Raw genomic sequence first — 27,863 nt, forward strand, 5'->3', positions numbered from 1 at the left:
ATGTCATTGTCACTAAGTATGAAGATCCACATGGTTAGGCCTAGTCAGTTATTAGGTACTGGAGCTAAAATTCACATCTGATTGCATTCTGTGTTTATTTTCTTCATTAACTAATCAGTGGGCTTTATTAAAAGTTAATAAATTTCATAGGAAAAAAGTCATTTTCTCCCAATTAGATTGTCTAAATGTAGGGAATTTTTATCTTTATGTGAAGCAGATTAAAGTGAACTGAATACTCAGAATCTAGCAATAAAGGGCTGTATCACTTTGTATTGAAAAATTAAAGCAGTTGTGTTAAAAGTTGCCCCATCTCTTCAGTCGAATGAAATTACATTCCTTTCGTAAGTGTATCTGTTAGGAAATTTATGTTGATACCTTTACAATTATATTTGTTTCTTGGTTTGTAATTTATAATTCTCATGTGGATTAGGTGTAACAGAGAAGAATCTTAAGTCTGTTGTAGTTGAAATCTATGGATAATATGCCTTTATTTCTAGGCATGTCATGACATTCCTATCCTCTCAATCTTTTAGGGATATTTTTCCATTTAGGGAGTATATATCATTTGCCAGTTAGTTTGTGTTGTCACAGAGTTTTCTGCTAAAATTCCAGAGAATATTTATCAACTTGATAAGTGCAAGTACTGGAAAGACATTGCCAAAGATAAATAGGAATTTTACCCTCAAATGCTTTAGTATACATTATTATTTCACTTAAAAAAACTAACATGTCTGTTTTCTACGTAGATATATTATGACATAGAAGATATTAATGAAGAGGGAAACTCAGTTATTGGTTATTTCTGTGTAAAAACCAGGCCAAAACTTACTGGCTTAAAAAAACAAAAACAAAACCACCAATTCTTTTTCTTATAGTTTTGTGGGTTGGCTGAGCAGTTCTTTGGCAGATGTCATCTGAACTAACTCAGGCTTACTCATATATTGAATTCAGATGATGGTTGGATGATCCAAAATGGCTTAACTCACAAATCTGAAATAGTTGGTGCTGACTGTTAGCTGAGGTACCTTGGTTCTTCTCCAGATGGCTTTTATCCTCTATGAGGCCAGAGTTATAGCATGACAATCTCAGGGAAGGTGTCCAAGATAGCCAAATCCAATGCAAAAGCACTTATTAAATGTCTCCTTGTTTCCCATTTGTCAGAGTGACATGGTCCAAGCAAGTCACCTGGCCAAACCCAGACTCAGTATGGGAGTGGATTTAAATGGCATCTCCTAATGAGAGGAATGGCGAAGAATTTATGGCCATTTTTTATCTACAATAAAAGCCTTCCCCCTTCTAAAATCTCAGAAATTTCCCCCCTTTTCTTTTAAAAACCTATCCTTTTTCCCTTGGAAAGCTTTTCCCCCTTCTTCTGAAAACCTATCCTTTTTCCTTTTAAGTAAACCATAATCCCAAATTGGAAAAGTGTTACCTGGCCCCTTACCTTACATGGCTAACATGAAAGCATTGTATGCAAACAAAAACATGTCATTAATAAACAAGTGTTAAAATACAATCATTCACATCGAATTACCATAAAAATACAGCATGAAATTAATAGACATAAGTTAAGATTTATTTATTCCCTTTTTAATTCATACTTATTACCATAGACATCCCAAACTAAAACTAGCTAATATTGTAATTCTCTTTCATCTGAAATTTTACTAAACAAAATATATTCTAAACAAAGACACTGATGTCCTTTGTTTGTTTTAGTAGTAATTAATAGAAATCTTACATGGGATAAGATTTAGCCTCCCCATACTTCTGAACCAATGAAGAGAAAATGGGAAGCAAAACTGCAGCGAATTGAAGAACGAGCATCTCACTATGAGAGGAAACCATTGTTCTCAGTGTACAGACCCAGGTTGTCCCAGCCAGAAGAACCACCCTCCATTTGGAAACTATTTCCTCGGCAAACTCAAGCTTTTAATTTTGTTAAAAACTGTAAAGAGGTAATATTCTCATCTCCTATTTTTTTTTAGAGCTACTATAACTTAAGATTTCTTAAAAAAAACAAAAACTGTTTGTCTTTATTTCAGGCCACATACTCTACCAAAAGAATTTAATTGCATTCTTAATATCACACTATTGAGGAAAAAAAATATCCTTATGAATCATTAGCCAGTTATTTTATATTAGTAATGAAAAAAGAATGACATATCTAGTGTGCGAATTAGTTTTAAAAAACTACAGTTAAATGAAGCTATACTTAAAGGAAAAGTAACCATATTCATGGACTGAAAATAATAGAATAACTAAGGTTTTACGAGTAAAACTAAAACAATACAGAAATATGAGGACATGAATGAGTGGAGTAGGAGATTTTTAAGGACAAAATTAGGCAAAGGAGAATTAAATTTAAACAATAGGAAGTGAAAAGATCTCAAATATTATAGTTTAGATTTAATAAGCTCTGAAACTTAAATCAGAGTGCAGAGTATTTATCTTTCTACTATCTCTTTTCATGCTTTGAGTAGTAGAGTGGATTTATCGTAATTTCTAACACATTCGGCAAGTGGGAAGAAGTGCTTGCTACACGCTAGCTTCACAAAGAGTGTGGTGCTCAAAAATAAAAAAGCCTGTGTGATTCACATCATTTGTTTTTTGGATATTGTGGGAAATATAAAGAAGTACAGCTGATCCTTGAACAACATGGCTTTGAATTGTGCAGGTTCCTGGATTTTTTTTCAGTATATACTGTAAATGTATTTTCTTATCTTTACGATTTTTTCTTAATAACGTTTTCTTTTCTCTAGCTTACTTTATTGTAAGAATACAGTATATAATACAGGCATATGTTACAGATATTGTGGGTTTGGTTCAAGACCACCACGATAATATATCTCAATAAAGCTAATTATAATCTTTTTGCTGATGGAGGGTCTTTCCTTCAATCTGTAAAACACACATCTGTGAAGCTCAAAGTAAAGTGCAATAAAACGAGGTATGCCTGTACACATACAATGTGTCAATCAACTATTTATGTTATTGATAAGACTTCTAGTCAACAGTAGGCTATTAGTAAAATTTGGGGGCAGTCAAAAGTTATACACGGATTTTTGACTGCGTGAAGGTCAGTGTCGTCCCTACCTGCTGCATTCAAAAGTCAACTGTATAATGGAAAGTTGCGTATATGATATCCAGCATAAAATATATTGTGATTCTGATCATTGTTGCTATATAAAAACTCCAGGTGCTAACAGTTTTTTTGGAAGGCTCTTCTTTTCCTGGTAAAGATGAGCTTACTCAGATCTCATAGTGTAGGAAATATGAGAAATCCCTTTCATGCTCATTTTATGTAAACCAAATTCAGGTGTCAGAAATTAAAATACTGATAGATTCATTTGATCTTGAATTAAAATGTATAGCAGTATGATTGCTGGACTTAACCAATCACCAGTCTATAAAATTTATCTGAAGATTTTTTATAGTGTCAGGGAACTTAGTCCTCCTATGATTTAATGAAAATGGAAGTTTAGTTCCTGTATAGGCTCCATAGCTATCGTTAGCTAAGTGGAAACAAAAGAACCTGTGTGTTTTATTGGAAGAAACTCTTTATGGCAGCAGACACAAACAGTTATATCAAGTGCCACAGCAATTAATCTTAAGAAGATTGGTTGCTCATAGAAAAGACAATTTATAGTTCCTTGTTAAAGTTAAGCATTTTAAAACTTTCTTTAAACTTTTAAGATTAACTTACAAATACTCCATTTAAAAATTGGTTCCCACATGTTTTTATGTGTACTAGAGAATTTATCAATTTTAGCCCAAATCATTTGTAATAATGTTTAAGGATTTTTTAAAAATAAGGTTAATTTCATAAACTAGTAAATACATTATATTAGGAAGTCAAACTATGATTGAAAAGTGATTTTTCTCCTTTTTTTTCCTGTTTCTAATTTGGATATTCTAATTATTTCTGCCTTGGACATATATTACTTGAGTGACTAAAAGTAAGTAAGTACGAATAACTAAATTTTGATTGTCATAGATATAGTGATTATTTTTTTTTTAATAATACAAATATTCAAATTCAAGTTTTTAAAAATTAGAATAGTAAAATTCTCTGAATATTTAATAACTATAGTCGATTTTATATTTTCATTTTATTAATTTTTAAATATTATTTTTCATCTTATGAAGGATGTTCATGTATTTGCTTTGGAATGCAAAGTGGGCAGTGGACAACGTATTTACCTTGTAACAACGTATGTTCAGCTTTGGTTTTATTATAAATCCCGGTAAGTAGTTTGTAAAGGACAACACATTAATGTTACATTTCCTTCTTCTAGTAGTATTTGTGAAGTTAATTCAGGCTGAATTGGCTTAGACAGTTTCCAATCACATAATTAGTTACTCCTTTATTATGAGACTAGAATTCTGGAGCTTCCTTGACATAGCAACATTGAATTATCTCCCCTGGGGTTGGGAGAAAAAAATTGTGTGTGTGTTTTAAGTTTCTATACTACCTGTGCCACATCATGACACAATTCCCCCACCACTTTTCCTTGTTCAAATGACTACAAGCCTTGTGTTTGTATAGAATGCCATCCAAATTATATTAGCACAGCTTGCTTATCAAGTCAGTAGTATCTGTTCTTATTATACTGTGTTAAAGTCATAACTTTTGATGCCAGCAAGAATGTAACTGCAAGTGTGAGCATTGAAAGCTCACTGAAGTCAGGTAATTCTGAATATGTTTTTAACTAATTTTTAAAATAATATTTCCAAATGAAATTATGAAAATGAAAAATTTTCATAAAAACATTCATGGAATCCCAAGAATATGTGATTCTGGGATCCCAGTTTGAGAAAGTTTGTTTCTCAAAATTTGCTTCATGGTGACACCAAAAACAAATATAGAAGTGTTATATAATATCAAAATCACTTGTGAATAAACAACAGTATGAAGTTGACCACATTTTTCAGTTAAATAATGTTACAGAAGATGACTGTTACATCTTGTTTGATGCTATGTTACATCATGTCGCATACTATGATACATAAACCTAAGGCACTTACTTTATCATGTCTTCACTATGTCATAGTTACGTTGTTAAATCCCAGTTAATATAGTATCTTGAGATATGAGATTAAGTTCTGTGACTTAAAAGGTGTAAGATATAAACCTAACTATCATTAATTTTTCAATTCAGAAAAAATCTCTTACACTGCTATGAAGTCATTCCTGAAAATGCTGTGTGCAAGCTCTATTTTGATTTGGAATTTAATAAAGTTGCCAATCCAGAAGCTGATGGAAAAATGATGGTTGCATTACTCATTGAGGTAAATTACAAACTCAGGTTTTGTTTTTCCTGATATTGATCTGTATGTCTCTTTATTCACTCATTCATTCAAGTGAATGCAGCCTATGTAATATATAGGTCCTGTGTTTCTCCTCCTGTTTCTTGTTACTCTTCTTTTTGACTTTTATGTCTTAATATCACATCTTTGAGTAAACTTCTAAAAAGGAGAAATGGCTCCGAGAATGCAAGCCTGTGCAGCATGGTGCTGTGCAGAACAACACGAGATTAGGTCAGCCACAAGGAAAATGATGCAATCAAGAGATGCAGTAAACAAGGGATGTATGAGGCTGCTGCTGTGTAGCATGGCTTACTATTTTACAGGCACCTTTTTCTCATAAGTAGAAAGAGTAATATGACAATTAAAAAGCGTAGCAGTGACATAGTTGTGTATCACATCGTGTATTATGCACTGCCTGGAATTATAGGTGCTGTACTTTTATATGACTGGCCGCATAGTGGGTTTGCTTACACCAGCATCACCTCATTGACATGAGCAGTGGGTTGCACTGCGGCTATGATGTCACCAGGTAAAAGGAATTTTTTGGCTCCATTATAATCTTACGGGACCACTGTCATATTTGTGGTCTGTTGTCGACAGAATCATTGTTCCACGGTGCATGACTACTCACACCCAAGAAGGGGATTGTGGGAACCTCTGATTTATAGCCAGTGGGTCAGAAGTACAGGCAACAACCTGGATTTGTGATTGGCATCCTGAGTTGGAGGGGGTCGTTGGAACCGCCAGTTTGTAGCTGGTGGGTCAGAAGCACAGGTGACAACCTGGGCCTGGGACTGGCACCTCTAGTGGAGGGTGGTCTTGTAGGACTGAGTTCTTTACCTGTGGAGTATGATTCTACCTCTGGGTAGATACTGTCAGACTCGAGTTGAATTCTCATACATCCTGCTGGTGTTCTAGAATTGTGTATTGGTGTGGTGAAGCCTCCACAGACATGCACATGGGAAATGGGTCCAGGAACCCCTTTCACACTCTCACAAATGAGGTAACTAAGGTGTAGAGATACTTAATTTTTACACAAGGAACTATACCTAGTTAATGGCAAACCTTGATCTAGAAACAGAATCATCACTGTTTTTAACAAAGAGAAAAGAGTGTAGTTCTAGTGTATATATTTGAGTTAGCAATGACAACCAGGAAGTTACTAACAAAAGGAATAGTATGGGATGATGCAACTAAGCTCTCTTAAGTTTGTTTATAAAATCTTTTAAGATTGTACAACTTAATGCATTAAGTTGTATTAAAATTATATTGATTATTTTTTGGTCTTGGAGTAGGTATTAACATTTATTGATTATTCTTTCTTTTAGAGTTTAACTGTAGCTTCATTTTATAACTTTAAAAGTATATCCAAATTAAAATGTTTTGGTAAAGAATATCTGATTATGTTGGATCTTTATGTGTTTTATTTTAAATTCACTTGAAAAATGTATGCAAATACTATTTTTAGAAAATGTTAGCTTTCTCCTGGCTTTGAAGCAGAAGAAATATACATCAGTCTTCCTATCCCCCAAAAAACAATACCAGCAAAAAGTTATATTTTTCTTAAAATAGCCATTGGGCCCTTAAAAATAAATTTAAATATTTTATTTCATTATAATTAGTAAATTGTGTTTAATTTTTAACCTTAATTATGTATTTAATAACTCATAGATATTGACTTGTTTCTGGTGTATGACACACTTCTATAGTCGAAGGTAAGATTATTGTGTAGACTCTATGTGACCTACATTCTGTGAGATTCAGAGATTTTCACTGGCACTTTAATATGGTGATACCATTAATGAAGAGGTACCATATTGTATTAGAAATGAGAAATGTCCCTAATAGAATCAACAACAATGCAAATCCCATTTGTAACATGGATGAATAAGCACAGGTGTGATGACGATCACACAGATTTTAAAAGCTTTTTCTTCCTGAATCTTTGTACAGTCTTATCCAGATTAGTCTTAAACAACTAATCTATATCAGTAAAAGTTGGAGAGAGTTGTAGAAATATGAGTTTAACATTAAGCAGCTAAAATTTTGATTTAACATGTATGCCATGTTGGTAGAAGAGTCATTAGGATTTCTTTTATTTAATATAACCTTCATAAATGATTATAGTGAAGTACATTTCATTTGTTACTTTGTTGGTAACAGGTACATAATCCAGTAAGTATATTTCCTTAGTCTCTGTGTGAGGAGGTATAAATTAGGTTAGCTCTTACATTAATTTAACAGATGGTTAATAAATAACTGTCTAATAATTACTAGTGATAATATATATTGCCCTTTGATTCAGTGATTTCACTGACAAAGTTCAGATTGCCACTTCCACCAAATGGAAAGAATCCTGGTGCTAAAGCATTTTATAAAACTAAGTTGACAGGTAACATTGCTCAAATAGTCATATACTTTTAACTTCTGGATTTTACAACTTAAATATTTAAATAACTTAATATTTTATTTAAAGTTTAACTTGGGCAGGAAAACATTGTAGGTAATAAAAGTAATCATAATTTCCTGACTTATTACACTTATTTTGTATACCTGCAAAAGTATAAAACTAGACTTTATTCATTTATAAAAAGTTTTTCAGCCTCTACGAAGTATAACTGCCTAGGCACTAGGAATATAATGGTTAGCCCAAAAGAGACATGATTTCTGCCTTCATAGAATTTGTAGTCTAATGGAGGAAAATAAATGAGGATAGATTTAGCTGCTGTAATAAAGAACTAAAATTAAAGTGGCTTAAATAAGATAGAAATGTATTTCTCCGTCATGTACTATCTGGATATGGCTCCATTGTAGTAGGGGCTAGGCTTGTTGCTTTGCTGTTCCTAATGTGTTGCCCTTGTTTACATTGTCCGAGATGGCTCACCGTCCCTATGTCCACCTTCTAGTCAGTAGAAAGTGGGGGAGGGGCATGTCCCTTGCCTTTAAGAGTATAACTTAGAAGTGGCATAGTTACTTTTCCTTTTCTCACATTCCTTTGGCCAGAACTTAGTCACATGGCCACACTTTACTGCAAGGGAGTGTGGGAAATGTGGTCTTTATTCTGGACGGGCTTGTACCTAGGTAATCATCAGGGTTCCATTTCCACAGAAGCAGGAGAGAACAGATAGTGAGGTATAGCCTCTGTAAAATAGGGGAGACAGTTGTTAAAATAATCACACGAACTAACGTAAAATTGTACCTGTGTGAGTACTACAAATAGAGAGTTTATAGGGGGAATTTGATGTAGATAGGGAAATTGAGGAAGCCTCTTCTGAGAAAGTGAGAATAAACTGAAGAAGAGTAAGATCAGAGAGCATGGGGAGGGGTGGTGGTAGGGGAGTGTGCTATAATAGTGCCAAACAACATTAATAAATATAATTTATACCATAACTAATAGGTTTCTAAGTGCTTGGCAGTTTACAAACATTTTTGCTAATTTCAAGGTTACCCTGCATTGTAGTTCTTAGTAAGTTTGTTTTGCAAATGAGAAGACTGAAACTTCAGGAGAAGTGACTTGTCCTATGGCTGTACAGCTTTTGAGCAGTCACTTGTGCCAAGCACTGTGCCAACTCTTTCTCATTTTCAAGTTTACTCTCACAACATCCCAAAAGTTAGGTCCTAATATCCCATTTTGCAGTAGAGGAAGGTAAGGTTTGGACTTGACCAAGGTCACAGAGCTAGTAAATGGCAAAGCCAGAACTCACACCTATATCTTTCTGACTCCAAATCTTGTGCTCCTAACCCAAGCTTGCTGCCTTCCGATAATGCGTACCTGTCCTCAATAGCAGCATCCTTTACCCCCAAAGGCCGTATTCTTGGAGGAAGATTTGGGTTCGATATGCTTGAGGACCTTTCTGAAAACTAAAATTATAAACAATGGGATTCATGACTTTTTAACTCATACATGACACTTAAATAGATGCTTACAAGAAATATTTTGATTTTGATTTTAGAGGAGATTAATGTATCAGGTAAGTCGTTCAACGTCTAAGAGGACTTTAATCCTCAGAGCCTAAGAATGTTTTAACATAAACTTGTAAAATAATTTAAATACATATGTTTCAATACATAAGTAAGTTGGTAAAATTATATAAATATTCTGATACTAAGTCAAAATAAAAAATGAGTTGTACTTAATTACACCAAGATATTTGAATTTTGCTCAGGGGAAAATTTTGAAGCAAAACCAAATTTAAAAATATTAATTATTTATTTCATTTTACTTGTATTTTTAGCATGTTTGTAAATCACTTCAAGAGTTATATGGGGTTAATTGTTCAGCTGAAGATGTTCTCAACCTGGATTCTAGCACTAATGAAAAATTTAGCCGCCATTTAATATTTCAACTCCATGATGTGGCATTTAAAGATAACATTCATGTTGGTAAGTTGTTTTTAAAAAGTCATGGAGTTATATTAAAAGCTCATATTTTCCTTTTTTTCTTAAGTTTTATAAGTGTTTGTCAGGTTTTATGGTTGTTAACTTATCCTAAAAAAGTGAAACATGATTTTTCACATTTTCAGGATTTGCCTGTAGTTCTAGACCTGTGTTCCTATTCTAGGCACATCGTAAACACATCAGCCGACACAGTGCATTCTTGGTATTTATTAGTGCCTCTTGCTGTAGCTACTCTGATGGCCGTGCGTGCTTTCGCTCTATTTTCTGCTCCCGTAGGAGTCATTGCTGGTTTCCTGGTTAACATGTGAGAGGCTTAATTCACGTCTTATCTGTGATACCTCAGAGCTGGATTTCTGACTTTCTCACTCAGCCTTAGCTTTCTGTACATGAGACCGGGGCTTGGTTTCCAGGCCACATCCAGGAAGGCTTATTTATTGTTGAAGACCAAACCTTAGGGTTCAGAAGGAGTCTAGATGTGTATGCTTGAAAATGAAACCAGAGTATTTATTCCCAGACTGGAAATTTAGAGATAAGAGTCTGAAGTATAAAAGGAAGTCAGTCTAAAGGGAAACAAATACGCAGAACAGGAACACCAAAAACCAAGATCTAAACAGAGGTCAGAATCCTGAGTGTTTATCAAAGCACGGGTAGATCAGTATTTCTAAGTTCAAACAGCAGATCATTGACTGAAGTTCAAGTAACAGGTAATCCATTTCAGAACTACAGGTGCCTGACAATTTTAAGGGTACCTAGGGTAAAAGACATCATATAGTCACTCACGCACTGGCATAAAAGTCTGGCACCTAGTGTGCTATGTACCTAGGTAGGGCTCCTTATCATCTCCCCGTTTTCTGTTAGCCTAGTTGGACATTTTCCCTCTGGTCTCTTTATTTTATCCGTTAGATATTAGTATTTGTAGGATCCACTCTTGTCCCTCCGTTCACTCTATCGGTAACCTTGATGGTCATCTGCTGTCATGGCTTTGATTACCATCTATGTGTTGAAGACTCAAATCTTTATCTTCAGCCAAGATTGTTCTCAACACCAGACCCATTCAGCCAACTGCCTCCCCATACAGACACTCATGTCCTAGACAAGACTCATCTTTTCCCTAAAACTAGCTGTTTTTCCTGTGGTACATATATCAGTGAGTGGTACCACCATCCACCCAATTACCCAAGTAGAAATGTTGGTATCATCTTTCACTGCTGTGTAAGTCTCTCAGTTTACTTATGTAATGAGCTAGCTAGTGATCTGATTATACCACTTGAGTGCCTCAAACCCTTAAAGATTACTCATTGCCTTCAGGACAGAATCCAGATGTCTTAGTTTGCACAGTGAGGCCCACTGTGCTCTAACCTCGTCTCTCACCACTTGGCTCTTCTCACTCTACCCTTTACTTAGCTCCCACTGGGGCCACATTTTCTCTAGTCCCTGAGTCTTTGCACTTTTTGATGCTTCTGTCTGAATGGACATGCCTCCAATTCACCTGGTCTGTTAAGACTCAGTGTAGAAGCCATTTCTGTCAAACCCTAAAACTTAGGTATTTGCTTTTGATTGCACAGAGTGTCCAATGTCTATTGTGTCAGCATTCACCACTTCCTGAGGTAATTTCCCATTTTGTTTGTTTGTTTATTCCACTTAATGTTTCTTTCGGGCAGGGACTGTTTCTTATTCACTGTTGTACTTCCAGAGCGTATCACATAATAATATCTTTATCAATAATATTAATAATGTAACAGTAACAGGAGCAGCAGTAATAAGCACAAGTAGACATTTAATAAATATTTGTTGAATGAATGAATGAATATTCAGTGGGCTCTGCCGGCAGGGCGTGGAAGAAGAGTCCTAAGCTAGATAGTTCTTTGATACCTATTCACTCCTCATAGTTTGCTCTGTGACCCCTACCACAAGGCTAAAAATTGAGATTTGTTGCTGGGGAAGAAGGGGAGAATAGAAATTTGTCAGATAATTAGCAGTTTCTGCTACATAGATGTTCTGAAAGCAGATGCATTCAAGCTGGGCTTGAAATAAAATTCCGTCATGTAGACAAAGTGAAGAAAGGCTTTACTGTGAGGACAGCATAAGCACAGGTATATAGACAGGGGTGTATGAGTAATTTGGGGCGCACTGGCAGTGTTGAAAGGCTAGAGGAGGAGACATATGAGGGCTCTTGTCTCCGAAATTATGAACTGCTAGAGCTAGAGATGCAGAGATTGTGGAATAGTCCAAATTTTCCCCATCAGTTCCTCTCCTTCAGTGTATCTCTTGGTGACATTTCTAGTTGTTAGCTTTCAGAAAGGGGAATTAGGGTAAGGGTATGAGATCATAGAATGTTGACAAAATGTATACATTTGATCTGCGTAAAATACTCTTCTGCCAACCTGCGAAAGGACCTGAAACTTCTATGATTGATACATTCTTTTGAGTTATTCCCAGCCAATAAAATTGTCCCCGTATTAACGATGAGGTGAGTGTGATAAGATTGGGAAAGGGAAACAGAAAGCAGAGCAGTTGGCGAGAGCCTGTGTTAGTACTTATGCTGCTTATACTGTCACATGCTAGCCATGTTAGTCCCTGCCAAAGATCAAAGGTCTGCGTGGCCCCTTAGTGCTGCTGCCTGTGCAACTGGTTCTACAACCATGGCGTCACTTCTCTTATCGCCTAGTAGGAGTAATTTTACATTTCCAGGAAAAATGAACTTTATCAATTCATATTTGTATTGCTTTGTTGTTCTGTGATATATCATGATTTCTTTTCACTCATATTTACCATTCCGATTATTTCTCATTCCAGAAATAATCGTGTCTGTATATCATTGCAAGGATCAAATGCTTTTGCTTTCATTTTGATGTTTGGTGTTTTATGAGATAGTGGATGTGTTTCTTTGAATAAGGAAGTAATTAAGGATCATTTAGAGAAAGGTTTTTAAATGTAGAATACGTATATCTTATGACTTAAGGGTTCATGCTATCTGGTAAATAAAGTGAGAAACCCAGACTATCCAAGTTTTAAAGATTAAAATTAAACTTTTGTCGTACATGAAGCAACTTAACAAAATCATTACTTGATTTTATGGTATAAATAATATGTGAGAGTTTAAAGAAGTTCCAGCTTGTCATAGTCTTTTCTTGGTAAAGATAGGACCACTGATATTTAGAGCTCTTAGAAGAAATGTTGAAACACAATAAATGTATTTTATAGCTTTACTTCTGGACTTTGGTTATAAGGCCACAGTCTGTCTCAGGGCCAACTGTAGGGACAGGGAACAGGAGCATCAGCTTTGAAACTGGTGGCTATGAATGTCCGCGTTCTTAGGGTAAAGGAGAGAAAAAAAGCTCTTGAGAAATTTGCTGACATTCTGACTGAAGGAGAATATAGCAGAGATTCTCTCAGTGTTTCTGTGCAGCACTGTTTACTCATATAAACATTTCATTCTTTAATCATTGATTGTGAAGATAAATTTTACTCAATTTGTATTAATAGAAGTAGTGTGTGTTTTTTTTGGTGACAGTACATTGGGGTCAGGCTCATACTAGCAACGTTGACACATCTTCTCAAATTAAATTTCCCTTCTAAGATGATTTGTTTACAAGTGACACCGAGCTCCTGTGTCAATGGGAATTAAAGTAAAAGTTTGCGTAAGAGGAAGGAAGTAACAGCAGAGGCATGTAACAACTCAGTTTTAAAACCGGAAATCAAAAACAAGAAGCCTTACAGTGTAAAATTGTCATGTGTAGATTTGTGCCTAGATCTTAAGTTATAGTTTATGGAGAAAAAAAGAATTAGATAAATCATTTATTTTTCCCCTTAGGAAATTTTGTGAGAAAAATTTTGCAGCCTGCTTTTCAGTTAATTGCCAGTGAAGATGATGATGGGATTCCAGAGACAACAGGGCATGGATTTTCCCGTTTTTCTGAAACACCAGTTAAACAAGGAATTTCCTTCAGTAAAATGTCCACAGATAAGGATATAGGAGAGAGCTGGACATTGAATTCAAAGAAGCCGGAGAGGCTGGGATCGGCTGAGCAAAGCAGTTGCGATCTTTCATTTTTAGTTGTGAAGAACACCACAGGGAGAAAGCATCTTTTTGTCGATCTAGGTAAGTAACATGAAACAGTCCTGTCAGAATGTCCTGTGTACTTCTGTGAGAGACTAGTCAGTGTCCACTTGTCATCTTAGGATTCTTGCTACCACTGCTGCTGCACAGGATGTGGTCACCAGCGCAGTCACCACTGATGTGGTCAGTGAGCTCAGGGACTGAAAATCTACCAGGGTTCTGCTCGGGGCTCCCAGGGAAGACCCTGTGGGACATAAGTAAGCACCAGGCTGGCGGAGCGCCAGAAGGCAATGGTTGTGGCTGGCTTCTGCTCTGACATTTCGCAAGGATTCGAATCAAGGAAGTTTTGACAGAGAACTGTTGGACCAGCACTGTCCAACACTGCTGAGCGGATTAATTAGATGAAATAAATTTTTAAAACAGACAGTATAAATGGCATTTTTACATGGCAAAATAAGGCTGGTGTTTTCTACACTGACGAGCTTTGCGGCAGTGGCAGGGGCCATTTCCCAGCTTTCCTACTACGATCAAACTGGTGGCTTCTTCAGCCGTGTTGTCTTCTGCTTTGTTTGCTTCTGGTCTCTGGAAAAGTACTGGGCAGAAAATACTAGTCCTTAGGTAATACACACGCCAATCAGGACTCTTGAATTCAACCAGCTTTGGGTTCATCTTTTTTGGAAATGTCTGGGTTTCCTGCATCAGTATGTCTATTTTTTTCTCCAGGTTAGAGACGTTTTCAGTCATTATTTTGTCAAATAAGTTTTCTCCTCCTTCCTTCCTCCTTCTTCTGGGACACCTATTATGCAAATGTTAGTCTATGATGTTGTCCCATAAGTCCCTTAGACTATCTTCACTTTTTTCATTCCTTTCCCTTTTTGCTGTTCTGGGTGATTTCCTCTGCCTTTCCTTTGAGTTCATCGATTCTCTCTTCTCCTTCATCTAGTCTGCTGTTGAACCCTCTTACTGTATTCTTTAGCCCTATGACTTCTGTTTGGTAATTTGTTATATTTTCTATCTCTTTGTTCAAGTTCTTACTGTGTTCATCCATTCTTCTCATGAGTTCAGTGAGCATCTTTATGACCATAGCTTTGAATTCTGTTAGGTAAATTACTTAATTCCATTTCAGTAAGGTTTTTTTCTTAAGTTTTATCTTGTTCTTTTGTTTGGAATGTATTCTTTTGTCTCCTCATTTACTTGACTCTCTGCTTGTTTATGCATTATATGAAACAGCCACATCTCCCAATCTTGAAGGGTCGGCTTTGTATAGGGAGAAACCTTGTTCAACTCTGCCCTAGCTTCTGATAGTCTCACAAACCTTTGTGATTGTCCAAGCAAGCTATTTTTAATAGTTCCCAGTAGTTTCAGGTGTGCCAAGAACAATCAGTGTCACAAAGGAGGGCATCTCAGTTAGCACCTAGATTCATGCCAATTAGAATCCAGACCCGTAGGCTGCAGCTTTTAAAAAACGCAAATATATACAGTCCTGTGGGACTGGAAGTGTAAGCCCCAGTGGCCACCAGAGCCAGGCAATCTGGAGGTGTTTCCTGAGCAGCAGTAGCAAAAATTGGGGTGAGGGTGTAAGCTGCTTTCTAGGAACATACTGGTGAGCTGTAGTGAGGTAGAGGGAGAGTGCAAAGATAGCGTCCCCTGGCCTACGTTCCCTGAGAGTAGCTTTGTAGCCTCTAAGTGTGTGCCAAACCCGAAGCCTGTCACAAGGACAAAGCTCTAAGACAAGCAGTTAAGCCTCTTTCACAGAAAGGCTGGAGGTGTGTTTCACTTTGCTCTCTATGCTGTGTCCTGTGGGTGGTAGCTTGCCAAGAACTCTCTCCCATTGTTACAGCCCTGTGGCACCCAGGAATGCAAGGTGATCAAGGGGTATCCCCTGAGTGGGAAACTGGGGCACAAGATATGTGTAGAAGCTCCCCTCTGGGAGATACTGGAATACAACAGTGAGAGAAAGCACAGAGAGGGAGTACACAGATAGCAGTGGTGAAGAAAGAAAGAAGGAAAACAGGAAAAAGAAGAAAAGATGGTGCCCACCACTTTTAGCAAGACAAGGTGAGAGCATGGAAGATGGCACATGTTGGTGAAAAAAACGGGGGCCCATTGGTTTTAGCAAGGCGGAGGGACAGCAGGAAGATGGCGCCGACCAGCCTCGTTCCCAAAGAGTATCTCAGCAGGCCCCCACCCCACAGACCAACACTTCAAAATTAACAAATGGGTTTCTTTCACGTAAAGTCTGGGCACTTTTCAAAGGTCTGCTTCTGTGCTGGGGACTGGGGTGGGTGAGTCTGCACGTGAGCCCTTTAAGAACCATTCCTCCGTTTGCCACAGCCTCGTGGGTTTCATGGATGTAAGCCCAGCTGATCTTCAAGGCCAGGTGTTCCGGGGGCTCGTCTCTTAGGTGCTAGTCTTAAAAGTTGGGGTTCCTGAAATGGGGTATGAACCCTCAGGGAGAAGCTCTGGGTTCCCATTTCCTCCTGATTGTGAGTTGCCATGCCAGCAGTGGGGTTTATGGCAAGATTGTGTTTCAGCCTTTCCTACTTGCTTTGATGTGGTTTCCCTTTCATTTTCTCTCTGTGAAGGGGACACTGCCAGTTTTCAGATTTTTTTTCCAGAGGAAATTCTTCCATATACAGCTGTAGGTTTGGTATATGTATGGAAAACATGAGTTCGGGATCTTTCACAAATATGTTGCCATGTTGAATCAGAACCAATTGTTTCTTCTACTAATGCTGTACAAAATTAATATTTGCTGACTATAAAAACAAATCACTGAAAATATACACTCATTGTTTTATTAATTTATTGACATAGGAGTTTATACAAGAAATAGAAACTTTCGGCTATATAAATCATCAAAAATAGGAAAGATCGTGGCTTTGGAGGTCGCTGAAGATAACAAATTTTCTCTTACACAGTCAAATATTTCGAAGGAAAATCAGTATTTCCTCTCTTCTTTGATCAGCAATGTCAGGTATAGTATCAGAATTAAACCACTGTGTACTCATGGAAATGTATTAAGCAGTGAATGGCATTGTATAGTACTAAAATGTGAATTGTGTAAATTCATTCTACCTTAAGAAAAAGAAAGTTCTTAGAATTTTAGATTACTGTTTTGTTTATTAACTGAAACATAGTAGTAAAAGTTATTTTCAACCACTTAATATTCTCTTTATATTCGTTTACAATTATATTTTTCAATTTTTCTAAAATGATTAATATTTCTATAAAGAAAATAAAAATTAGTTTTACTGCATTGGAAATATAATTACTGTTAACATTTCATTCTTTTCATCTACAGTAGGTGCCAAAAAAATGTATACACATTTTAAAAAAAGAAAAAAGCTGTATTAAGATTGTAATATGTAACCAATAACAAAAGATGAATACAAGTCACATTTGTCTTCTGCAATTACACATTGCTACCGTAATTCAGTTCATCGTTGAAAATACATAGATAACATCTCTTAAAATGTATATACATTTTTTTGGCACACCCGGTATAGACACATACATATAATTTATGTAACTCCTTTATTCCAAAAAATATTTGTTGAGGTTATATGGTATGTCACCTGTTTTATCCAGTCAACATTATATCATGACTATTTGCCAAGTTAATAATTTGCTAACAGGTAGTTAGTTATAAATAAAACTTTTAATGCCTGTGTAATTTTTTGTACTGATATATTCTAATATGTTATCAGTTCTATTGTTGACCATTTGGGTTTACATGTTTTGGTCATTTTAAAAAAGTGTAAAAGAGCTTTCAACAGAAATATTTGCCTTCATTCCCCTTGATTCTGGCCTAGCAATTTTTTTTAGTCCAAAACATAAGGATCAGACCAAATTGCCTTGCTAAATTAACTTGCTCTTCGTTTGCCTTCCCTAGATATAATCTTAAAGAGAAATTCCATAGAAATAAATTTTAAAAAAATATTTAGAATACATTACTGCAGGGAAAATTGTGTCTGGATGTTACTTGACCTCGATTACCTAGTAGGTTGGGAAGATGGGTTGCTTTTCTTCTTTATTTCTGGACTTTATTTCATAACGTAACTCAGAAGTAATGTCAAAGTTTTAATTCCCTTACCTTCAAAATGGAAATAACATTAACATCTATCTCAGGGAGTTCTAATGAGGATTAAATATGTTAAAACTATATGTGTAAAATATTTACAGTAGTGCCTGGCACATAGTATCTGCTCAGTTAATATTAGTTGTTAGTAGTAGTAGTTTCTGAGATTCTAGAAATAGTAGGGTAGTAGTGTAAAAATAATGACTTTTGCTGCCCACTGTTGTTGGTACCAGAAAAAGATCACATTCTATCAGGTATGGGGAAAAGCAACGCAGTTAGCCTATAACATAGCCTGAAGTATAGGGAAGTTGGCCTGTAATACAGCCTGAAGTACAGGTTATCTCCTGATCACCAAATTAATTTCTTTTGTAATAATAGTTTCAATATCAATTTCAGAGAAATAGAGTTCTTCTAAATAGGGTTACTTTAATTGTCTTTTTTATACCCAAGTAAATATCAGGTTGCTTAAATAAAGGCACAATTTGTGCCTCTTGCTTAAATAAAGGCATAATTCTTTACAGTTATGAAGGAATCTTTTTTTTTTCAATTTAATCCAGTTTCCCCTTTTCTCTCATTCTTCTTTCCTTCTCTTTTCTTCCTATTAGTAACACTTTTAAAATTGTAACAAAATTTTCAAAGGCTCCAAATGTTTGGAGAATAGAACTATATTTCATTCTATAGCTTCAGCAATCCTAAAGTCCTTTGATTCACTCTGTAGTTGAGGAGAGTAATTTAAATAATCACCAAACTACTCTTTTTATATGGGTAGGATTGGTACTTTTATAAGCAAATGTGGCATAAATGTCTTAGAACAATTAGCTGTTGAACAAAGGATTTTAATATGGAACTAGTTGAAATTGTTTCCTTTCTGTAGCCACGTCTCTTTGATTCTAGTATAATATTAATGTGTTTCTTGAACATATTTTCTTCTTCAGATTCTCAGATACTTTACGAATTCTTACATCTGACACATCCCAGAATAAACAAAAACAAGTTGAATATTTTAATAGTACCAGCACTTCAGGTAATTTTAAGAAATTAATTTTCTATGAAAATTTAAGGATACTAAATCTATTTTGCCTTTAAATTCTTAAATCTTAAGTATTTATAATTACTGATCTTTTAAAATGACTAGGTTTCTATCCAGAATGTAAAATGTGTAAAAAAAAATGTTTTTTAAAGCTTATTCGCTAATTTTTATTTTATGGTGTTTTTGAAAAAAATATAAAACTAATATAAATTGTTTGTATAAATAAACACATATTAAAATAAAAAAACTAAAAGTTGTCTTCATTGCTCTATCCACAATCAAATATGGGTAACTCCGGTTAATAGTTTCTTTTTTAACCAGAAGAATTTTTCCTATACTTCCAATAATATGGAGAGATTCCTCATTCCTTTAATGACCGCAAAGTTTTTCATGAAATCTGTATGTTCATGCTTATACTGAAGAACACATAGGGTTTTTTCCCTAAGATTTCATACATAAGCTTTCCAGTACACATTTTTATACACATATTTTGGGCTATCATTATTTATAATAGTGAAAAACAAAATTTAAGTATACAGCAAAATGGGATTGGTTACATACTGTAAAATACTTTAGTCATTTAATTAAATTTATAAAGCCTATGTAATGTGGAAAATGTCCATTTATGATTAAGAGAAAAACTAGATTCATTGCTATGATGAAATGCATGTTAAGTCCGTGTTTCAGCTGATCATCCTGATTAAACACATGCTCTGAGCAGAAAAAAGAAAAAAACTAGATTCAAATTATATGTGGGGTATGATCACAAGTTTATTAAAAAATATGGATAACGTATTTTCTTACATGTATATTTTCTCCTGATCTAGACATTGATTTGGAGTCTTCCATTTCTGCTTTAATTTCCAAATTTTCTCCAATTATGTCTGTTACTTTTGTAAGTGAAATAAAGGCTTTAAGAAAAGTAGATTATTCTGTCTTTAAAGATTAAATGAGATTTTTAAATAAATTATTCCAAGATTCTTAGATACAAAATATAACTGAATTGTCAGTGCCCTGCAGGTAAAGACCACAGGAGAACACACGTGCATTGAGCAAGCCTTGTATTTCTGGTTGCAGTGATGGACAGCCACCCATAGGAACCATGGGATGTGTCAGTAAAAGGGTGTTAGAAAGGACTTACTATAGGATTCAAGCTTGAGTTAGGTGCTTTTGAGGAGGGTCCAAGGAAGTGTGGCTTTGTTTTGAATTGGGTGCTATGACGGACAGTTCTATGATTGAATAACTTGATAAATCTTACCTAGAAGGAAGGCAGACTGAAGGCTATAATTGGTAAAGCAGCAGCAGGAGTTACTTAGATAAGGGGAGTGATGGTAATTTTTCTGGCTTGGAAAATGTTCGTTTTGTCGGTGTTCGGACATGATTACAGAGTGGTCTTATTTTTGTCTTGAATCATCATGGGCACAGAGTGGCCTTATCTGATGTTGAAGTTCTGTGAAATAGTTTATGATTAGCAGGAGCACACAAAGGCTGAGCTGTGAGTGCCTGGCCAGCTTGTAGCAACACCTAGGGCCTCGCTTATAGTACTAGGTCAGCTCCTGGATGTAAGGGGCTGCATTTCTCTTCATCAGAATGAAGAAAGCAATTAAATTCTTTTTAGGACAATTAATATTTGACTTGAGAAGTTTGAATTTTACCTGCTTCCTTGTAGGGTAACAAGAATCCATGACTGGCTTAGAAGGCAAATTGCAAAAAAAGGGGGAAAAACCGGAGGGGGGCGTGCAAAACCCCTAACTGTACCAAACAACAATTTAAATCAAAATTTAACTCAACTTCTAGCCATTATAATTTATAATTAATTTTTCTCTTTGTTGCAGTAGAAAACATTGAAGGTTTTCAGGATTCACCCTACCCTGAAATTGATAAATTTGTCCTTTCTTTGGTGAATAAAAATGGCATTAAAGGAGGTAAAGATAGAATCATATTCTTTATTAACTGTTATCTGATAGCGTAATACTAGCTTTAGAAACATTATTTACATTTTAGGAATTCGGCGTTGGAATTACTTTTTTCCAGAAGAATTATTGGTTTATGACATTTGTAAATATCGCTGGTGTAGAAACATTGGAAGAGCTCATAAGAGTAACAATATCATGTAAGTAATACTGTTTATTAATGAGTTTTATGTATTTAACCAATATTATATTTTAAATGTTTATAATTTTTAAAGTTGAGAACATAAAACTAACTTTATAATTTAGTTATAATTTAATTCGTATTTAGTTTAATTTCAGTATCTTATTACCTTTTTTCTAGCACATATATCTTTATTCTATTTTATTGGTAAAATGATTCCTTAGTATAATCTTGAGACAACTAAGGTAGAATGCAGTGGGGCTAAAAGAAATAAGAGACAGTGGATAGATGGATGAACAAGCAACAGTGGAAGTATGTCTCTCCTTTGTTGCCTTTGGTCCTTGACACTTCATGGAGTCTGAATTGAAACTGAGCAAATTTGGGCAAGAAGGAAACCAGTCAGTGTTAAGAATTGGAGTTAAGATTATGTTAACATGCTCGAGACTAAGAATGGTAGAGAAGGGAACCAATATTTATTGAATGCTTCTTGTGTATTCCAGGTCCTGTTTTAGTTTTCTTTAAAATGCTCCTGGCAAAAGGAGAGGAAGTAAAGGATGAAGAAAAATCAGAAACAGAATTTTAAATAATATAGGGATATGGTCAGACTAGGGATAAAATAGAAACCCGGTAGTTAACAGTTACATGAGAGATTTTGTTGTGTTTTATATTTAATGTCAAAGCTGAGACTTCTGTACATGAAGTTTATTCAGCACGTGTGTCAGATATGAGAAAATGATCATGAAGCTTTTGCTGGAAAGCTAGAAAACGTGGGGTAGCACGATTCATTGCTATGCTTATATATCTGGATTAATTCAGCTAAAAAAAAAAAACAACTCCAGAAACTACATACTCAATACACATAGTGTAACGTGGAAAAACAAAGAAAAAAAATACCCATTGTCCCAGAACCAGTGGTAACTATGGTTAAGATTTTGGTGTATCTTTCTAGTCTTTTTTTTCTATGCATATAAGTTTACCAGAAAATCATTATCATATGATGACCATCCTTTAACTTTTTGAAATTGTCAGGTTGCTATATATTTCTTTCTGAAGAATTACCAAGCTGTGTTATGTATCCATAACATATTCTTTTTCTTATGTGTGCTAAATATGTCAAACATGTAAGTGTATATGTCATGTACATGTACATTTGAAAGACTAATACTAAACGACTGTCGACTGTCGTATCTGCCACCCACTGGGAGGAACAGAACTGACCTCAGAAGCGCCTGTGGTCCTTCCTCTTCCTGGACCTCAGAGATAATAGTTATTCCGGATTTTGTGTTAATCTTTCCCTTACTCTTTTAAATGTTATTGTCCCTATATACTTAAATCCCCAAACAATATATTATTTCACTTTACATTTTTTTAATCTTATGTAAATTGAATCTTGACTTGGTTTTTAGTCAATATTGTATGTTATGTTCATCCATATTGCAGCATGTTGCAGTTGCTTATTTTTTCATTATGTGTAGTCTGCCATATTAATATAAATATGCCAATTTATCCTACTATGGACTTTTGGATTGCTATTATGAACAATGAAGCTACAAATATGCTTGTACATACTGCCTAGAGCACATATGTGTAAGAGTTTCTCAAAGTACGTATTTAATTTTACTAGGTAATTTCCCCAAATGGTGGTGCTAATTTATACTCCCACCAGCAGTGTTTTCAGGTTTTTCTACTGCTCCATATTCTCACCAACACTTTAGTACTGTTAGGTTTTAAAAATTTGGTTTGCTAATCTGGTGAATATAAAATGAAACTGTAGTTTCATCTGAATGACCCTGATCACTAATGAATTTGAGGATTGGATTGTCAAACCACCCTCATGAATCCGAGAGTCTAACCCAGTGTCAAGCTTTGCTGAAAGATACAAGGAATGGAAAGCACAGGGGAAGCAGTCCTAGGCCTGGGACAGCTGGCCCTGCTCCCCAGCTGCTTTCTGCACTGGATGCTCTCTGACTCCGCTTGAAAGTGAGGCAGAAGTGAGCAGTCACCGCACACAGCAGGGAGCACTGAGGTCAGGAAGCTTCTGCATTTTATACTCATGCATTCTACTTACACCGCATGTGTAACCATGCCTCATATGTCCACAGACTCTAGGTTTATTTACCATATGCAGAAATCAGAAACATCTTGCAGAGAGCATTCTGGAGATAAGGGCTCTCTGCCTCGAAATACCATTGGTTTTTTCCAGAGGTTCCCAGTGTTCTCAGTTCATGGTCCCCTTAGACTCTTAGGAATTTTTCACATGCTCTGAGGCCAAAAGAAATACCTAACAGTTCTGTGTATAAAACAGTTTCAAATAGCTTCAAGTATTTATGTCCTAACAATTTAGTAGCTCCTTGAAAAAATATTGATCATTTGAAAGAAAATATTTTTATTTCATTCTTTTTTTCATCAAGATACAAGTGACATATAACTATTGGCTTCAGGTTTGATATTGATATCCATGTATACATAGCAAAATGAGTAGGTCTGGTGAACACCTGTCACCATACAGTTACAAATTGTTTTCTTACGATGAGATCTTTTAAGATTTACTCTCTCAGCAACTTTCAAATATGCAGTCCAGTTTTCACTACGGTCACCATGCTGTACGTTACATCCCCATAACTATTTATAACTAGAAGTCTGTGCCTTTTGACCTCCTTAACTACAATTACTTGTTAAGGGAATGAGTGTCCTTTTGAGCATTGCATAACTTCTTAAACGTTGGAATCAGATTGGACACTGCCCCCACCATCATTATGTCTCATTCCATATTGATATTTATAGTACTTTTTATCACAGCCACCACCCAAAAACCCAGCTTTGCAAAGATAGGACATCACTGCAGGGAACGAAGGGTGATGTAATGAAGCCATGAACTGTAGGGTAGCTTGCAGAGTGCTTGACAGACGTCAGGTATCACTGTGTCTCCCTAGAAAGATGTAAAACCCCATCGCTGTGGGGCACTTTGGTGTACGGTTCGGGGGCTGCAGCATTAGTCGGTTGAGTAGGACGCCTCTTATTGGAATGTTTGTGAGGCAGTTAGACTGGGTTGCCTGCATTTTTCTCTCCCTGGTACATGTCCCACTATCATGTAGAACATTAGTCATTTTATGTTTCTTTTTCTATGAAATTTGAGAAAAATTTAAACTACTTAAATTTTATTTTTAGTGGTAGAGGAATTGTTTAGGTTTTCTGTAACTTTTTAAGTTTGCTTAGTTTGGTATATTTTTATACTACTAGTACTTTGTCTATTTTACCAAAATTTTCAATGTTACTGACACAAGTTTATAATATCCTATTTTTAGTATATTCTGCATTTGTAGTTACAGCTGCACTTGATTTCTAATGTGTCTTTACCTATTTTTTGATGAATCTCACAGAATTTCATTTTCACATTTTGGCCTTGTTGATTTTTAAAAAAAATTTTTGCTCTTGATTACTTTCTGCTGAAGTAAGTTAATCATTTGCCTTTAGCCATTCTTTTTTGTTGTGAATAAGCTTTTAAGATTTGAAATTTCCCTCTAAAGATTGGCTCTATTTCACATATTTTAATATGTATTTTCAATTCCATTCAGTTCTGGCCATTTTCTTATTTCAACCATGATTTTTCCTTGAGTCATTGGTTTAGAAATGTTTTTAATTTCCAAGTTACGGGTTTCTATCAGCTATCTTATTATTTCTAAATAATTTGCTTTTTTAGAATGTGCTGTGTGAATGCTTTTAAATTTGATGAGCTTCACACGGTACTAGAATAGTCATTTTATAAATGTTTTGTATGTGACTGTAAAGAGCTGCTTTTAATTATTTGAAGTAGTCATATATGCCTATTATATCAAATTTGTTAATTGCTTTTTAATTGTCATCAGATTTTCTATATCCTCACTGAATTTTTTGTGGTCATTTGTTGTATCACTTATCAAAAGAATCTTTTAAAAATATATTCATTTTTGGTAGAATGTTTATCCTTGAAGTTGTTGATTTTGCTCACATATTTTGAAGTGATCTTGTTTGGTGGGTACAGATTGGGAATTATTCTATCTTCCTGGGAGGAACTTTTTAAAAATGTACTTTTTTGCCCTAAAGTCCATTTTGTATGATATTTTTGGTAACCATAGTTTTCTTTGGGTTGGTGTATATCTATTTCCATTCTTTTACTTTTTAAGTCTTAGGCATATCTTTGCTTCTATCCAGTCAACATTTTTGTTTTTCTTTTTTTTTTTAACATAAAGGATTTTGGTTGATCTGAAAAATGAAGTTTGGTATCAGAAATGTCATGACCCTGTATGTAAAGCACAAAACTTCAAATCTGACCGTGAGTAATTAATTTTTACATTTACCAGCACAAAGTAAAAATTAGATATCTATATAAAATAGTTTTACTATCTTTCTAATTCAGGTTTTCCATTACCTGCTGAAGTGTGTTTCCTGTTTCTTCTCAAAGAGGTAAGTGCTTAGTGTTTCTCCTTACTAATTAGTTTTTCCTTTCTTTCCTTTTTTTTAAATTAAAGTTTATTGGGGTGACAATTGTTAGCAGTTACATAGGTTTCAGGTGTACAATTCTGTATTACACCATCTGTATATCACATTGTGTGTTCAGCACCCAGAGTCAGCTATCTTTCCATCACCATATAGTTGATCCCCTTTACCCTCATCTACCACCCACACTAATTAGTTCTTGGTACAACTGTATAAATGAGCTATGAGTAGTTTCCAAATGTGTCCAGATAGCTTTTAAACACAGTGTTTGGTACCTTGTTTTCACCTAGGCATATATTTTAGTGCTTCTCCCATCTCAGCACATATCTAATAATATGCACCCCACTCTTTTCACGGCTCCATAAGAAATTGTATAGATACCTAGTTAACCAGCCCTAGACACTTATGTTTTGCTTTACATAAAGTATACAAAATACTCATCTTTGTGTTTCTTTATATCTATAGGAAGAATTTCTAGAAGAATGTCAAGAGGTATATCCATTTTTAATTTTGGTAGATATTACCAGATTGCCAAGCCAACAGTTTTCCTTTAAAAACTTTTATTTGCCAAAATAATTCACATTCATTGTAGAAAAAAAATTAGAAAATACATAAAAAAATCAAAAGGGGGGAAAAATCATCCTCACTCATGTTTTGACCATTCAAAGAAAACTGATATAAATGGCATGTATATACAAGAATTTGTATGTATGCTGATTAATATATATGTGTATGTGTATATACATGTTAGTGATAGTATACATACTATTTTGTAGGTTTTTTTCCTACTTAAACCATCACAAATATCTTCAGTAATACATATTACTAAATTGCTCTCCATAAAAATGATAGGAAATTAAACTTCATGGTTTATGAGAGCACCTACAACCCTACGTTTTTGCCAACATTATTTTTACCTTTTAATTTTTACCCCCCTGGTAGGCAAAAAGTAGCATTTCAATTTTAATTTACCTTTTTAACTTATTAATTGAAGTTGAACTTTTTTCAGAATTACTATTTATATTTCTATTATAGATTGCCTGTAACTGTATTATGTCCCCTTTTCTATGTGGCCTTAATATTTTACAAGAAGTTTTTATTAAGTACTCTTTTGTCATGTTATCTTTCAGACTCCAAATTTGGAGTTTCAAGAGTGTCTGAGCTACCGTGGCAGCAATATTTGAATTAATGAATTCATTCCCATGGCAACTATCTCAGAGACAATATCATGCCACATTTTCATTTTAATATCTGTTGAACTGGTCTTAATACCTTAATTCAACATAGATTAATACAGTGAAATTATCACATTCTGACTGAAGAACCTGTATTTTCTTCCTGTCCCATTCTCCTTTACCCTCCCTTCTGGAACCAAAGGAAGAAGAGTTTACAACAGACGAAACAAGGAACAATGAAACCAAGAATCCTCATAAGCGACCTAGTACCTCGTCAAAAGGTGTATTTTCTGATCCTGACTGGGATAGTGGCATTGATGATACTTATTTTCTGGAAGCTACTGAAGATGCTGAATTAGCAGAAGCTACTACAGCAAACAGTCTGCTCAGTTATAATAGTGGAGTGGATGAAATTCCTGATGAACTAATTATAGAAGTATTACAAGAATAGCCAATTAACTATGGACACTCATATAACCAAACTGTTATTTGCCTGAAGACAGATTATTAAATTTTAGTAATTTATTATATCAACTAAGTTATATCTCTGTGTTCCAATCCTTGTCTTTTACTGACATGAAACAGTTATTAAAAATTAGCTTCAGTGTACTTAAATTCAGTAGAAATCTTATTAACCAGTTAGTCTGTGTTCACATTAGCTTAATTTTGCATGTTTATTTATAGGTAAAAAGTCCTTAATATGTCTATGACTGATTAGAATTAGGTGTCAACATTTTAAAACTTATTACTCAAGACACTAACCAGAAAGTTACTTATGATCTCTAAAACTACTAAACAATCAAAGTGGTAACAAGGCCATACAGCCAGCCTGAACAATTAGTCAGGTTTACTGTCTTAAATGTATTGGAGACTGTTTCTTTAACACTAAAAAGCAGTTTAAGAAGGCAACGGGCAGTAGCATGGGACTGATCTTTACATAGGCACATTTTAGTAGATTGGTCTCATTTCTGGTCAAAGAGCTTTTCTAACTGATGGTTGATATTTTGCAGATGACTTTCAGCTCCCAAAAGCGTTCTTACTTTGAATAACAGAGCTGGAAGGCTGGATGAATCATACTGTTGGAAGAAAATAATTTATTTAGATTAACAAATACTAAAAATTTTTGTTTTACATAGCTCAATGTTATGACCAAATGCCAATTTTAATAGAGCTTTCCATTAACTACTCATTTTCTTTTTAAAACTAGTACCAGTAAGAAACTTGGTTTTAACTCATTTC

At 35.0% G+C, this 27,863-nt stretch overlaps 2 protein-coding genes across 2 annotated transcripts in view; one reads left to right on the plus strand and one right to left on the minus strand.

The window, feature by feature from the left end:
* Positions 1-1,722: 1,722 nt before the first annotated feature.
* PRIMPOL (primase and DNA directed polymerase) lies at positions 1,723-27,159 on the plus strand. The gene is made up of 13 exons (XM_081046410.1): positions 1,723-1,958; positions 4,150-4,247; positions 5,163-5,292; positions 9,546-9,693; positions 13,523-13,810; positions 16,586-16,745; positions 18,785-18,873; positions 20,715-20,804; positions 20,884-20,992; positions 25,203-25,285; positions 25,370-25,416; positions 25,915-25,941; positions 26,827-27,159. The coding sequence occupies exons 1-13, from the start codon at positions 1,779-1,781 to the stop codon at positions 27,073-27,075; spliced, it is 1,698 nt and encodes a 565-aa protein (XP_080902536.1). The 5' UTR covers positions 1,723-1,778; the 3' UTR covers positions 27,076-27,159.
* CENPU (centromere protein U) overlaps positions 25,997-27,863 on the minus strand; it is a 35,371-nt gene continuing 33,504 nt past the window's right edge. The window contains exon 13 of the mRNA XM_081046409.1: positions 25,997-27,700. Within this exon, the coding sequence (XP_080902535.1) occupies positions 27,587-27,700 (114 nt within the window). The 3' untranslated portion in view covers positions 25,997-27,586. The remainder of the gene's footprint in view (positions 27,701-27,863) is intronic.

This window comes from Rhinolophus hipposideros (assembly GCF_964194185.1).
Source record: "Rhinolophus hipposideros genome assembly, chromosome: 4".
NCBI lineage: Eukaryota > Metazoa > Chordata > Mammalia > Chiroptera > Rhinolophidae > Rhinolophus > Rhinolophus hipposideros.

Bases quoted from the DNA above. Each gene is read 5' to 3' on its own strand.
- PRIMPOL (XM_081046410.1), top strand. From the start codon at position 1,779: ATGAAGAGAAAATGGGAAGCAAAACTGCAGCGAATTGAAGAACGAGCA. The intron at 5,293-9,545 runs GTAAATTACAAA...TTGTATTTTTAG, and splicing joins TGGTTGCATTACTCATTGAG to CATGTTTGTAAATCACTTCA. The intron at 25,942-26,826 runs GTATATCCATTT...CTGGAACCAAAG, and splicing joins TTCTAGAAGAATGTCAAGAG to GAAGAAGAGTTTACAACAGA.